The sequence below is a fragment of the Podarcis muralis genome, chromosome 9, assembly GCF_964188315.1.
Source record: "Podarcis muralis chromosome 9, rPodMur119.hap1.1, whole genome shotgun sequence".
Lineage (NCBI taxonomy): Eukaryota > Metazoa > Chordata > Lepidosauria > Squamata > Lacertidae > Podarcis > Podarcis muralis.
The window spans coordinates 24,061,697-24,074,783 of NC_135663.1; the positions used below are offsets into that span (position 1 = coordinate 24,061,697).

Here is a 13,087-nt window from a genome sequence, read left to right on the forward strand (position 1 = left end):
ATGAATATACCTATGTAGGTTCTGTGAAGCCTGAATATGTGACAGTTTCTGGTAATGTAATATACATATTACATTTTAATACATTAGTGGAGGTGAGAGAACATTATGTGGACATAATGTTCCATGAGTAGTTGGTAAATAGCCATTTCATGCACTATTTTATGTGAGGATGTTGTCACAGATGTACTGTGGTCATGTTTAATCATCCCATTTAATGTTGTTGTTTAGTTTACCTATCTAGCATTTAGCACATGCCCTTTGCAGAAAAAGAAAAAGGAAAAGGAAAGGAAAGGAAAGGAAGGAAATTATTACTGACATGGGGCTATTACAGCCATTCTTCTTCACTAGATTGTCCTGTGAACCCTAGAATACTGCTGGCAGGGTTTTATAAATAAGTGGTGTGGACTGTACATCAGGATATTATCTACTAATTTCTTGTTCCTGTATGATTATGGGGGTGGGGGGTGCTGTTTGAAGCAAGAGCAAATACTGCTCCATTATTCTGAAGCTGAGTGCAATATGCTCCACTGATCTTTCTGAACAGGCATTTTGCCAATCTGAAAGATGCTTCCTGTGTTCTCATCCCTGTTTATCAATATATTTAACTCCCTGGCCAGAGATGGCTGTACAAGCTTCCTTCCCTCCATTTTGACATTTATTTTTGGAATGAGCAATAAAATGCAGTAGTGCACTGGTTTGTTTGTATTTTTAGTTAATTACATAAATTGGATTAAATTTATTTGAAATAGGTACTGGTGCTGTTATTCTTCAAAAAACACAAAGGAAATGAATGATTCTCTGATCTAATTTCGCTATCTTCTTTCCTTCCTGAAATATAATTATGATTAGTGTGCTACCATGTAAAAAGTGGCCATGGATTGAAAAAGAAAGAAAATCATATGGTGGTGGGAACCATTTACCCCTTTGAATGAATGGATTAATTTTGTTTTTTACTTGTATGCTTTTATGGATGTCAGATTGTTGCAGCACAATTTTAAGATATCTTATATGAAGTTTGATATGAAGGGTTATGGTAGCGATGGTTCTGTAACACTCCTTCCATTACCTGGCAGTATGTTCCTTCCTCATAGTGTCAGATAGCAAAGACGAGTGACAAGAGGCTTGCAGCAAGTTGGAAGAATATGGGGAACAGGTAGTAAATCTGATCATTGTTGAGCTAGGTGGTACTCTTTGGGTGCCAGATTGGAGCCCATATTGCTAACCCATCTTTATAAAGCAATGTTGGTGGTGCAGATTATACAATTGGCCTTGAACATAGGAGACTGCCATTGGTCCATCTAGTCCAGTGCTATTTACACCAAGGGCAGTAGCTCTCCAAAGTCTCAGGCAGAGGTTTTTTCCTTGATGGAAAATTCTTTTAATTGAATAATCCAAGGATTAAGCCCGAGACCTTCTGCATGGCATTTGTGTATTCTGCCATATCCCCTAGGAGCATTAGTCAGATGTGTATTGTATGCAAACCCAGCCAGCAGCATAGTGCAAATTGAGCAAATCAGCTGATTAGCCAGCATTCATATATTTATCTCCTGTTAAATTTACACTATGGGATCAAATTATATGGCAATCTGTTCCTGTGAACTGAATATAATATTTTAGTTTATGTCTCTGTGTGTGCATGTGCATATCCATGCATTTGCATTCACAAATTAGTTCAAATTCATATTAATCTGTTTTGCTGCTCTAGATACAATTCTCATATGAAACCTCTTTAACATGCTTTCCTTCTTGGGCAGATTCACCTCGTCACTTTTGGTGGTATCACTTGATCTGCTGGTGTTTGAGTGTTGCTGGAATAATCTGCATCCTAGTAGGACATGAACATTATACTATAGATGTTGTCATTGCTTATTATATCACCACAAGGCTCTTCTGGTGGTATCACTCAATGGCTAATGAAAAGGTGAGTAACGGGAATACCAGCTTCTAAATTAATGTTAGGTACTTGAGATATATAGTACTGCTTTACAAAATGTATTATGTTAAAATGAGATTGCTGAATTATGCTGGGCTTTTTAAAGGCATTTTTACTTTCCCCCTGGAAATCTCATGGGTCAACATCTAAGTAAATATTGGTATAATCCAGAAAAAAAGTTAGTCATGGTGAAGTTTATTTGAATTTAAGGCACTAACATCCCAGTCCCACACTGAGGAGTAAGACCTGCCTTTTCAATCAGTTATCATTTCAAGTAAATGTGCACAGGAATCCCACCATAAACATCTAACTGCACACATTCGTTGCAACTGTGTTTTGGTAAATCATATCCAGTACCTTAACTACACTATACACGTGAAGCTTTAAAAAAAAAGTCTATCACAAATCTGGTTCAGTTTAAATGAATGCCTTTTTAAATTACTGGAACTTCCTTTACTTAATTGTGAACCAGTTAACTGTAAGTGGAGAGGCATTTTCACTACGTGAATGGAATGCTGGTCAAAAATATTGTAGTAAGTCTGGAAAACAAATAAAGCCATTTGCTGTAAGTAGCACAAAAAATGACCAAAAGAAAATTTCTATATGAGGTTAAGCAGGTTTGAGCTGCCTTATTACCTTCATGGGAGTCTAGGAATCCCACGTGTATGTCTCTGAGCTCCTTGGAGTAATACGAGGAGTTAATAAATAATACTGCTTTGCCTGGTTTTACTTTACTGTCCTCTGTTTCAAATGGCGTCAGTTATCACAAAATTCCAGCACGAAAACCAATATGGAGCTGAAGGACAGAGAGAAACTGATTGTCCTATCTGAATTATACCTATGTTTTATATGCTTTTTACTCCATGGAAGTGCTTTCTTTCTAAGGAAAAAATAAGAATTATTCCAGTGGTTTAAATATGTCTCTTTTTAAAGCAGTCTCAGCAGGATCTTAATATATTTTTCTCCCCCCTCTTAATGCAGAACTTGAAAATCTCATCACAGACAAACTTTCTCTCTCGAGCATGGTGGTTTCCAATATTCAATTTCTTTGAAAAGAATATACAGGGCTCCGTGCCTTGCTGTTTCTCATGGCCAATATCTTGGCCCCCTAGCTGTTTCAAGTCTTCATGCAAAAAGTATTCCCGAGTTCAGAAAACGGGAGAGGACAATGAAAAATCCACCTGAAGAAAACGAAGACAAGAGAATGTATTGTTCTTTACTTCTACCAAAACATTTGTGCTATAACCAAAGCTCTTAAGATGACTAGATTGTTAACTGCAGAAGTGGACCAAACTTTGTGCAACTGATCTGAGAAAAGACAATTGTAGACACAAACAAAATAATTATTGCCCCTTGGTATATTTTTCTAGTCATATTGTACAGTTTCATCCCACTCTTCAGCGCTAGTAGACACTGGCACTCAGTGGCACTCTGGTGCCAACAGAACACTTCCTGAGGAGGAGGAGAGCTAGGACATTGGTTTTTTAATGAGATTCAGAGGTGCCAAAGAACACATCACACCATCTGTTGTTAAATATCACTCATCCCACAGAAGCACTGAAACAAAATATCTGCTTTAGACTCGTGGAGTTTGAAGAGCAAAACCATAGTAAACGATAAAAGGCACAATACTGGTCTTTCTAGCTATATGCAGAGAGTAACAGAAGTTGGCAAGCAGTGGTCTTACTATTCTCACTAGTGAAGGCAAGACTTGTTTTACATAACTGGTGAAACCAGAAGTAAACCTTGATCTTTTTATACACTCTTATGGGAATGAATATATTATAACCCTGTAATGCCACCACTGTTTCCATATACTCTAGCTACCCTCTATTGTTTTTTACATTTTTTAAAAAAAAATAAGTGGCAATTTTATATATATATGTCCATATATGACCATAAAACCTATTTTACCTGATGATACTGTAAGTTAGAAATAATGTCTACTAACATCGTCAGCATTCAACAACAGGAAAAAATAATTTATTGTTAAAATGCATATATGTAAGGCAAGGGAATTATTTAAATTTCTGCTGGTCAGCTTGCATGAATGTGTGGTGCATGTGCATAACACATTTTGAGTATATGCACTTTGCAGCAAATGCTCAAAAAATGGAGGATCTGTAATTGAAAGAGAATGTTGATACTCCTTCAGGCAATGACTGAAAATACCACTGAGTGTGGACAACCACATTGTTGGCTCTCAGAGGTATAAATTTGTAATTTTAAATAGTCATAAAATTCCTGCAGGATTGTTAACATTGTTTTTGTGATTGTACGTGGCTGTGCATCTACACATGTATAGCAAATAATACTTAAACTTGAGTGAACCATTTAAATGCTGTGGGAGACAAAACTTCTCCTGATCCTCCAGTCACTCACTGGCTTTGATCTTCTGTAAGGATTTTTTGAAGGCTTAAAAAGAAATGGTGCGATTTTTGCAAAAACTATGGAACAGTGGGCCTGAGAGCTGGATGTGATACATCTACAGATGAACATCACATTGTTTTTTCCTTGGTGTGAATTTGAGTTGTTGTGCCAAGGGTATTCACTGCAATAGGTGTGTTTGTTTCACTATTACCTAACACTATATTTATTTATTAAATGGTCATGTGGCCAGTCTGCTACTTTATTGTTTACAGATTTTTTTTGGTTGAACAAAATGTTTCTGTGTAATATAAATCTGTATATGTGAAAACACCCAAACATTTATTAAGTTAATGTTTAAGAAAGCTAACATGGCCCACTTTTTTTGTTCTGTTTTGTACAGGAATCAAACAGTGTCATTACCATTATAATATCTAGTAGTTAAATGTATTTTTCATTGTTGCCAATTGCTTTTCTATAAAAAAATCAGTAAAAGGAGCAGCTAGAGAAATAACTATTGAATTTGCTTAAGTCTAATCAGTTACTATAACTTTTTTTAAAATAATGCTTTAAAGAGTGACATTAAAAAAAAGTAATGAGACAATTTGACTGGAAAATTTATTCTAATTTAAAATTCAGTGTGTAGGTCTGGGTGTTTCTTTCATTCACAGGCCAGGCTGTTAAGCTAATTCTGGTTTTCAGACTATCACTTTGGCAACAACAAATCTTAGTACAACAAATAATGCATCATGGGAACAGAAGATAGTGAAGTATGATAATTCAGCCAGAAACCTTACTTTTATGGGTAATTTTTCCTTCCTAGAAATATTTAACTTACTTGCTCTCAGGCCAGTTACAGATACATACATAACTTTTTTGTGTTAATAACTAACAAGGTTAATAACTAACCAGTAAACGATTAGATGCAGTGGCTAATAAAATGACAAAATCAGATTTAAAACTTAAGCCTAAAACAAACTTCACTTACCGTATTTTGATTTGCATTGGAGACGGTGGTCACGGTCCTGATAAATACAAAGGAAAGTATGTAGAGGGACTCCTTCTGATACATCAGTCACCCCAAGTCCTATTTCAGGGCAGCTTCAAACATGGCAAAATGTATAAAGGAGAGAGCATTTCTGTATGAATATAGCATTCAAGCTGTGTAGATCAACAAAATGTGTGCATATGTTTGCACATTAACAATCTACACCTATCCTGCATGCAACTTTGCTACAACAAAGTGGTTCTCATGATGCATTTTATCACATTTGAAGCAACCCTGAAGCTGGACTGAAACTCACATGTTTCAAAAGCAAGTGGCAAAGTTCATGGTAAACTTCTGTGTGGACAAAAGGCCTCGTGTCTTTTCAATACATTGCATGTGTATTAGGGGTTCAGCCAGAAATTGAAAGCTACACTTGCAAAAATTGTCTCTTCCTTCAAGTCCTCAACCTGGTTTAACATCAAATTCCTAACCTTTTAAATTTCTAAGCTAGACCACCTAGGCTTGAGGGCACCATCTGTGACTGAAACATTTACATTTTATCTTGCTGGTTCCTAGACAAGTGTAGATCAGAGAAAGTTGGACTGTTTATCTCCCATTCAAAATTGGTGAAACTTGAGCTGCAATTTTGTGCTTTTAAAAATATTATTATTCAGTGGGACTTTGGCATGCTTCTCTAAATTGCTTTCAACACTAAAGCACAATGATCTGGTATTCAAATGGTATATAAATGCACTGGCCAGTTAATTAAAATGAGTTAGAATTGAACTTAATCAGCTATACAGCTATTTCCATAATTCACAGTGAAATTTGAGCTTCTTGGTTTCTGATTATTCTTGTTTTGGATGAGAAATACTAAAGTGGAGAATAATTGAATCCATCTCCTTAGATGGCAAGTGTAATTTGATAAGCTTGAAGATAACTGTTAGCAAAGGAATGCCTAGTAAACTACAGTAGTACACTGCTTGAAAACAGCTTCAGGATTAATCACCTGACAAATAGGGAGAATATTAAAAATGATGCAATTTTTGTTGACCATATTTATTCTGGTCTTAGTGAGCTTTTTTGCTCTTGTTCATTTCAGTATATTGTTTAAAAGGCCTGCACAACTTATGACAGACATGTCTGCTGGATACCTGAGGGCTTAAATAATCCTCTTGGTTTTGCTGTCTACAAAACCAAACCAGGGGGAGCTGTTGAGTACCTGGCTGACCATCATACTGTATTTGGCTGGGAGGCTGCATTTGGCAAGATGGTCGCAGGCTATGAAGGCCTGTCATCTGGTATTAACTTTCTTGCCAAATATTTCCAATAACTTTATTGCTTGACAAACCGACTGAAAACAATCGTAAGAAAAAAAAAAGTATACAGGATAGGAAGGAGCTTAAATATAAGTTTCATTATCTCTTTAAAACTATAAAAAATACCAGTCTGTACTCTGAAGTCTCCTTCAGCTGTCAAAGCAAAGGCATCCCAAAAGCATAGCTCAAAAGCTTGAAACATGATATACATAAAGTCAAATTTGTAACTGGCACAGCAAAGTAGATAACGTCCATCTCGAAGTAAAAGGTAAAGGTACCCCTGCCCGTATGGGCCAGTCTTGCCAGACTCTAGGGTTGTGCGCCCATCTCACTCAAGAGGCCGGGGGCCAGCGCTGTCCGGAGACACTTCCGGGTCACGTGGCCAGCGTGACATCGCTGCTCTGGCGAGCCAGAGCCGCACACGGAAACGGCGTTTACCTTCCCGCCAGTAAGCGGTCCCTATTTATCTACTTGCACCTGGGGGTGCTTTCGAACTGCTAGGTTGGCAGGCGCTGGGACCGAGCAACGGGAGCGCACCCTGCCGCAGGGATTCGAACCGTCGACCTTTCGATCGGCAAGCCCTAGGCGCTGAGGCTTTTACCCACAGCGCCACCCGCGTCCCTGCATCCCGAAGTAAAAACGAACCAACAAATGAGAAGCAAGCAAAAATCTTAGAAGACATTCAAAATCATTATTGTGGTCACAGCCCTTCCTCCTTTTGTTTCCTTCCAGTTTTATGGATTTTTATTGAATTAAATATTCTTTAAACAAGCCACAGCAGTAAAGTTGAAATTTCTTGGGCATGTTTTTCCCCCCTGGGGTGGGGTGTGCATTTCTCTTGTGATGTCAGTGAAGTGCCTCTGATAACATTTCTAAAATAGCAAGTTCTGTTTTAGGTGCTTATTTAAAGATGTTGGCCATAGTTGTATCTTGTAAAGAAAAGGGGGGCAGGGAGAGTGCTTTAGTATGATGACTGGCAGCAGAAGTCTTGGATATGTTACTAAACCTAGATATATAATCCAGTGTACGTAGCCTCTGTGTGTAGTGCCTGTTAGCCCCCTCATGGACACACATAGTGTTGCATTTCTGTTCAATGTCAATGAGTTTCAATGAGCATATTCTTGTGGCTGAATCTTTAAAGGTTCATTAATTCAAGTAAAAAAGGCACTGTATGCCCACATGTTTTGCATTAAATATAATTTCAGTTTCCTTTTTGTCTACAACACTGTTGTAGTGTATGCTTCTTAGGTCTTTCTAGTTTGGCTCAAGAGGCAGAAGTGAATATATTATGACGAGATATGCAGTATTTTGTGGGTTTAAACCCAGCAGTTGTAAGTATAAGATAGTGGCATCTGGATGAAGTTTTCAAACCCTTTACCTATGATCTGTCAAAACAGATCCTATGGCTTGGATCTAGTTGCATTGAAGTCAGTTGGACTCTAATCATCATGACTATCAGCACAATCTTAGCCATGTCTACTCAGAGGTAAATCCTATTGAATTCAGCAGGGCTTACTTCCAGGTAAGTGAGGTTAGGACTGTAGCCATACTCAAGTTGTTTATTCCAGTGGCACCCGAGTTCAATTAACTTGGGCTACAATCTGATATTCATAATGCCCACTGAACTCAATGGGACTTACTTCTGAGTGGACATGTATAGAATTACACTGTTAGTCTGGATCCAGCTCGTTGTATTTAATAATTTTAAAAATCCTCTGAACTTTTTGAGTGCTGATATATTTTGATATAAACACCCTGAGCAGAATAAATATTTCAAAGCTTGGATTTTCATCATACTACAGAAGCAGATGTTGAACTCCCTGCAAAATCAGGATAGTGAGAGTTGCACTTGTAATCTAGCAGCAACTGGAGTTCACAATGTTGTCTACCCCTGCTCTAACATATCCTGCTTTTCCCCAGATAAATTTTGACTGGGATTCGCTTTCTTTATGCTAAAGTAAGCAAAAAGAGCAGCTAAAATTTACTCTGGTAAATGTTGCTTGAGAAAAGTTAGGATACCTTTCCAAGTATTATTCTAAAAAAAAGAAGAAGAAGTTGCACTACACTATCTGTATACTACCGCATAGAGGCGTACCTAGGGGTTGGCAAATTTGGCCCCCACCAAGGGCACTGGCCCACCCCACCCCCTTCTGCAAAAATCACCCCAGGCTTATATGTTGCACCCGTTGCTCCCCACTTCCTTGCTCATCAGGCGCTTCTCCTTTTGCTCAGGAGAGAGAGGGGCAGCTGATGGAAAGGGTGCTCAAACCCTTCAGCCTCTTCCTTTTCCTTTCCACCTGTTGTTCCTGCTGACACCTTCCCTCCCCTTCCCTTCCCTTTTATTACAGCAGCCCAGCAATCAGCAAAGGAGCTACAGCATCTTGTTTACATTGGATACACACACCGTATTGCGAATGCACAAGACCCCTCCCATGCGTTGGGGTGGGTGCATGAGTGTTGGTTGGGAAAGGCTTGGGAATATCCTTTATCTTTCTTACTTTTCTCCTTTTCCTCCACACTTTAATGCGGACATTAAAGTGATGGAGAGATCAGACCTCCCCCTGCTGTCCTTTTTGGAAACAGCCTTTGCCATGAATGAACATAAGGGCAAATTTGCAAGATAAGCACTAGGGCAAGGTTTCCCAAACTTAGGCTTCCAGCTGTTTTTTTGGACTACAATTCCCATCATTCCTGACCACTGGGTCCTGCTAGCTAGGGATTATGGGAGTTGTAGTCCAAAAACAGCTGGACACCCAAGTTTGGGAAACTGCACTAGGCATTGCTTGCTTATAATATTTGTTTGTGTGCATTTGGATCTAGAAGACAACATATATGTTTACACCAATGTGAATACATAAAAAGGGCATTGCTGCATACAATCAGCTACAAAAACAGAGTCTTGTTTATACTGAAAATAAAATACCTGAACTGAAGGAAGGAAGGAATGGTGAAGCTGACATACATTTTGAAGGAAAATGTAACCAATCCACTTTAAACACTTTAATTACAACAGTTTCTCAGCCAGCATTTTTTAAAAAGAAAACTCATGGAGTGTTTTATTCCTTTGTTGTAAATAGAGCCTCACACTGCAAGACTTGTCTACTCAAAAGTAAGCTCCACTGAATTAAATAGAGCTTACTCCTAGGAACTGGATAATTACTTTGCAGCCTTACACTGTGCCTGAGCATTCTCACAGTTTCGTTTCATTCATTCATTCATTCATTCATTCATTCATTCATTCATAGCCCACCTTTTTCTCTAACAGGGACTGGAGGCTGCTTAATCCATCTAGTCTAGCATCCTGTTCTAACATCCTCTCGGCATTAAATCCACATCACGCACCTGATATACTTTATTACTTCCTGCAGGTACTTTATTACTTCCTCCAGTGCTTTTTTTCTGGGGGAAGCAGGAGTACACATACCCCTAAACATTTTGTGAATCTAAGTTTGGCCTCATTGAGGGGTCAGTATTTCAATATGAGTAGGAAAATGAGAGTACCCCTAAATATTTTTTTATAAAAAAGCACTGCATGCAGGTATCACCGGAATAGCTTGGGAAGCTTGAGTTAAAAAAAAAAAGCAGCCCAAAATACCAGGGTTGGTTATTGCTGTATTTAGGATTGCTTTTTTCTGGTAGTTATGGATTTCCCCCTTCTGATTCCTTGTTACAACTGTAATACATGAAGTGTGGGGATGAGGACATTTTAGTTTTTCTTTTAGAACATGAAGCTCCAGTGATAGTGCAGTGCACATTTACTTGTGTGTGAATGATAGTCCTGTGCAAACTAATTTACACAAATGTATGTATAAGCCCTGTTAAACACAGACTTACTTCTGAGTAAACATGGATAGGATTGGACTGCCTGCATTTCTTCAGTCCCGTACTCAATAGAGGTAAATCTGCAATCCATGCACATTTACTTTGGGGTAAACCAAATTTTTCCCTTATTCCACCTTTAACAGGTTAATAGAGATGGTTGTGTTTCTACTTACACATAAATAAATGAAAAGACTAGTTCCTTAGGTTGTGATCCTAATCACACAAGCAAGTAAGCCATATTGAACTCAATGGAACTTACTTAAACACTCACAGGATTGTAAATGTAGTTCCCCACCCCAGGCCACTGGGGGCTTTTTTTGGAAAAAGTTACTACCGTATTTCCTAACTTGAGACAACTCAGTCCAGATAAGTGTGTTTGTTTAGCTGATTCCATTTGTTTGCAAACAACACTCTCAACATCTGTGTGTGTTTTTAATCACTCAAATCGTGGCATTGTTTTCCTCCAGCAGTCATGAAGCTATAGGAGCTCTATCTCGCCCACCTCATAGCCCAAAAGCAAACCTGTTTCCATTTTTAAAAGTATCCTGCTATGAAAAACACTTAGGTCTGCTCATTCTGATTAGGGGCAAATGACATTTAGAAAAGATGCCCTAGCAAAATACTAGTTGTGCAGGGAAAGGTTGTAAGCAGGGATATATATCTGTATGTTTGGAACTGCAAACTTGTAATAACACTTCAATACAGTACGATCATAAACTGCTCAGTAATGTTTCATTCACTAATGTTGAACCTTTACAAGCGCAAACATCCACTGTGAAAATCAATGGATGTGCTGCCCTTCTTAAAAGAGGAACATTGTCAGCAAATCATTACCTAATATAAAGCACCATTACACTGAAGGTTAAAGACCTTCTCCTGCTGCAGTGAAACAATAGTGCAAGGGTAGTTAATGAGGTGCCCTCCAGATGTTTGGGGCTAGAGCTCCCCACAACCCAAGCCAATATGGCAGATTATCATGGTGTTGTAGTCCACAACATCTGTAGGCGGGGCAGCCCAACTTTTGATACCAAGTGGGCTGCAAGAGTACTTTGACATGAAACATGCAGGCCACACACTACCTTGTTACACTGAGGCCAAAATTTGATGCCCCCTCCAGCCCTCACACTGCTTTCCTAAAGCTGGCTGAGCTAGGTGCTGAGCTTTTTGGAAGGAGGCGCGAGGCTCTGGCAGGGTCCCAAAGTCTAGCACCTCACCCAGCTTTGGAAAGGTAGCATAAGGGCTGGGAAGTACATCAAATGTTGCAGAGGACCGCAAAAAAAAAAAAAAAAAAAAAAAGGAATCAAGAGCTGCATGCCTGATCTGTTGGCTATCTCTGCAATAACCCTAGACACTTCCCTGAACATAGTCTGTTTCTACACTATAAAGGTAAAGGTACCCCTGCCCGTACGGGCCAGTCTTGACAGACTCTGGGGTTGTACGCCCATCTCACTCAAGAGGCCGGGGGCCAGCGCTGTCCAGAGACACTTCCGGGTCACGTGGCCAGCGTGACATCGCTGCTCTGGCAAGCCAGAGCCGCACACGGAAACGCCGTTTACCTTCCCGCTAGAAAGCGGTCCCTATTTATCTACTTGCACGTTGATGTGCTTTCGAACTGCTAGGTTGGCAGGCGCTGGGACCGAACAACAGGAGCGCACCCCGCCGCGGGGATTCGAACCGCCGACCTTTCGATCGGCAAGCCCTAGGCGCTGAGGCTTTTACCCACAGCGCCACCCGCGTCCCTTGTTTCTACACTATACATATGTTTTAAACATATTTGAGTATTTACACTCAATAAATCCTGTCCACTGTAGACCTATTACGAAGCTATCACCGCTAAGACACAGTTATCAGCATTTGCACAAAATCACAAATTCATGATCCTTGGGGGGAAAGCAGTGCAATTTTAGCTAATTTAAATATGTGTGGTAGATGTGCCTTTTTGGTCTTGGTCCTATCCGGACAGTAGCTTTGTGACGTTCTACTTGTAATATACAAAATGGGTGTAGAGGATATATCCTAGGAAAAAAGAGAGCTATCTCTTTCAAGCAAGTCCTTCATTCACAATAGTTAGCAGCAGCAACTGATCAACCATCTACCGATCAATTCTTGACAGTCCTGCAGTCTAAAAGAGCTTAGTACAGGCCGGCCTGACCCAGCTGGTCTGACCTGTGCAGTGTTAAATGCAGTCAAACTGCACAATCTCTTAATAAACTATGTGAGTGTGTGCAGATCTCAGAAGCAGCACAGTATAAACACTTCTGTGTGGTAGAGAAGGAGAGAGCTGCCAAGAGCTGGCAGGTGCTGGAACAAACCTGTAATACTACTTAAAGGCAGGGCTTTTTTCAGCCAGAACTAACCAAAACTCAGTTCCAGCACCTCTCAGGTGGGCACCACTGCCATGATAAGAGAACAATGATGATTTCAGGCACCTCTTTTTCTAGAAAAATAACACTACTTAAAGGCATATATTAGTGCTTTGCTACTACATTAAGAAATAGTGCCTTTTAAAATCTCATTCTAATACTGTAGCATTGTATGCCTGTGCTGTGATTGATATTGTATCACTATACAATGAGAGATAAACATTATGGCAGGATTCTGATTTAGGTGACTGGCCTTATGCAAACATTTTTCTTTCATTCATGAATCTGTTTTCCA

At 39.3% G+C, this 13,087-nt stretch overlaps 2 protein-coding genes across 7 annotated transcripts in view; both read left to right on the forward strand.

The window, feature by feature from the left end:
- Positions 1-5,158, forward strand: part of SGMS2 (sphingomyelin synthase 2) — a 33,663-nt gene extending 28,505 nt beyond the window's left edge. For all 6 annotated transcript variants that reach the window (XM_077933899.1, XM_028743507.2, XM_077933897.1 and 3 more), the window contains 2 exons: positions 1,755-1,921; positions 2,915-5,158. In XM_077933899.1, the coding sequence (XP_077790025.1) occupies positions 1,755-1,921; positions 2,915-3,118 (371 nt within the window). In that variant the 3' untranslated portion in view covers positions 3,119-5,158. The remainder of the gene's footprint in view (positions 1-1,754; positions 1,922-2,914) is intronic.
- Positions 1-13,087, forward strand: part of RPL34 (ribosomal protein L34) — a 466,563-nt gene that overhangs the window by 127,486 nt on the left and 325,990 nt on the right. The window lies entirely within an intron of this gene.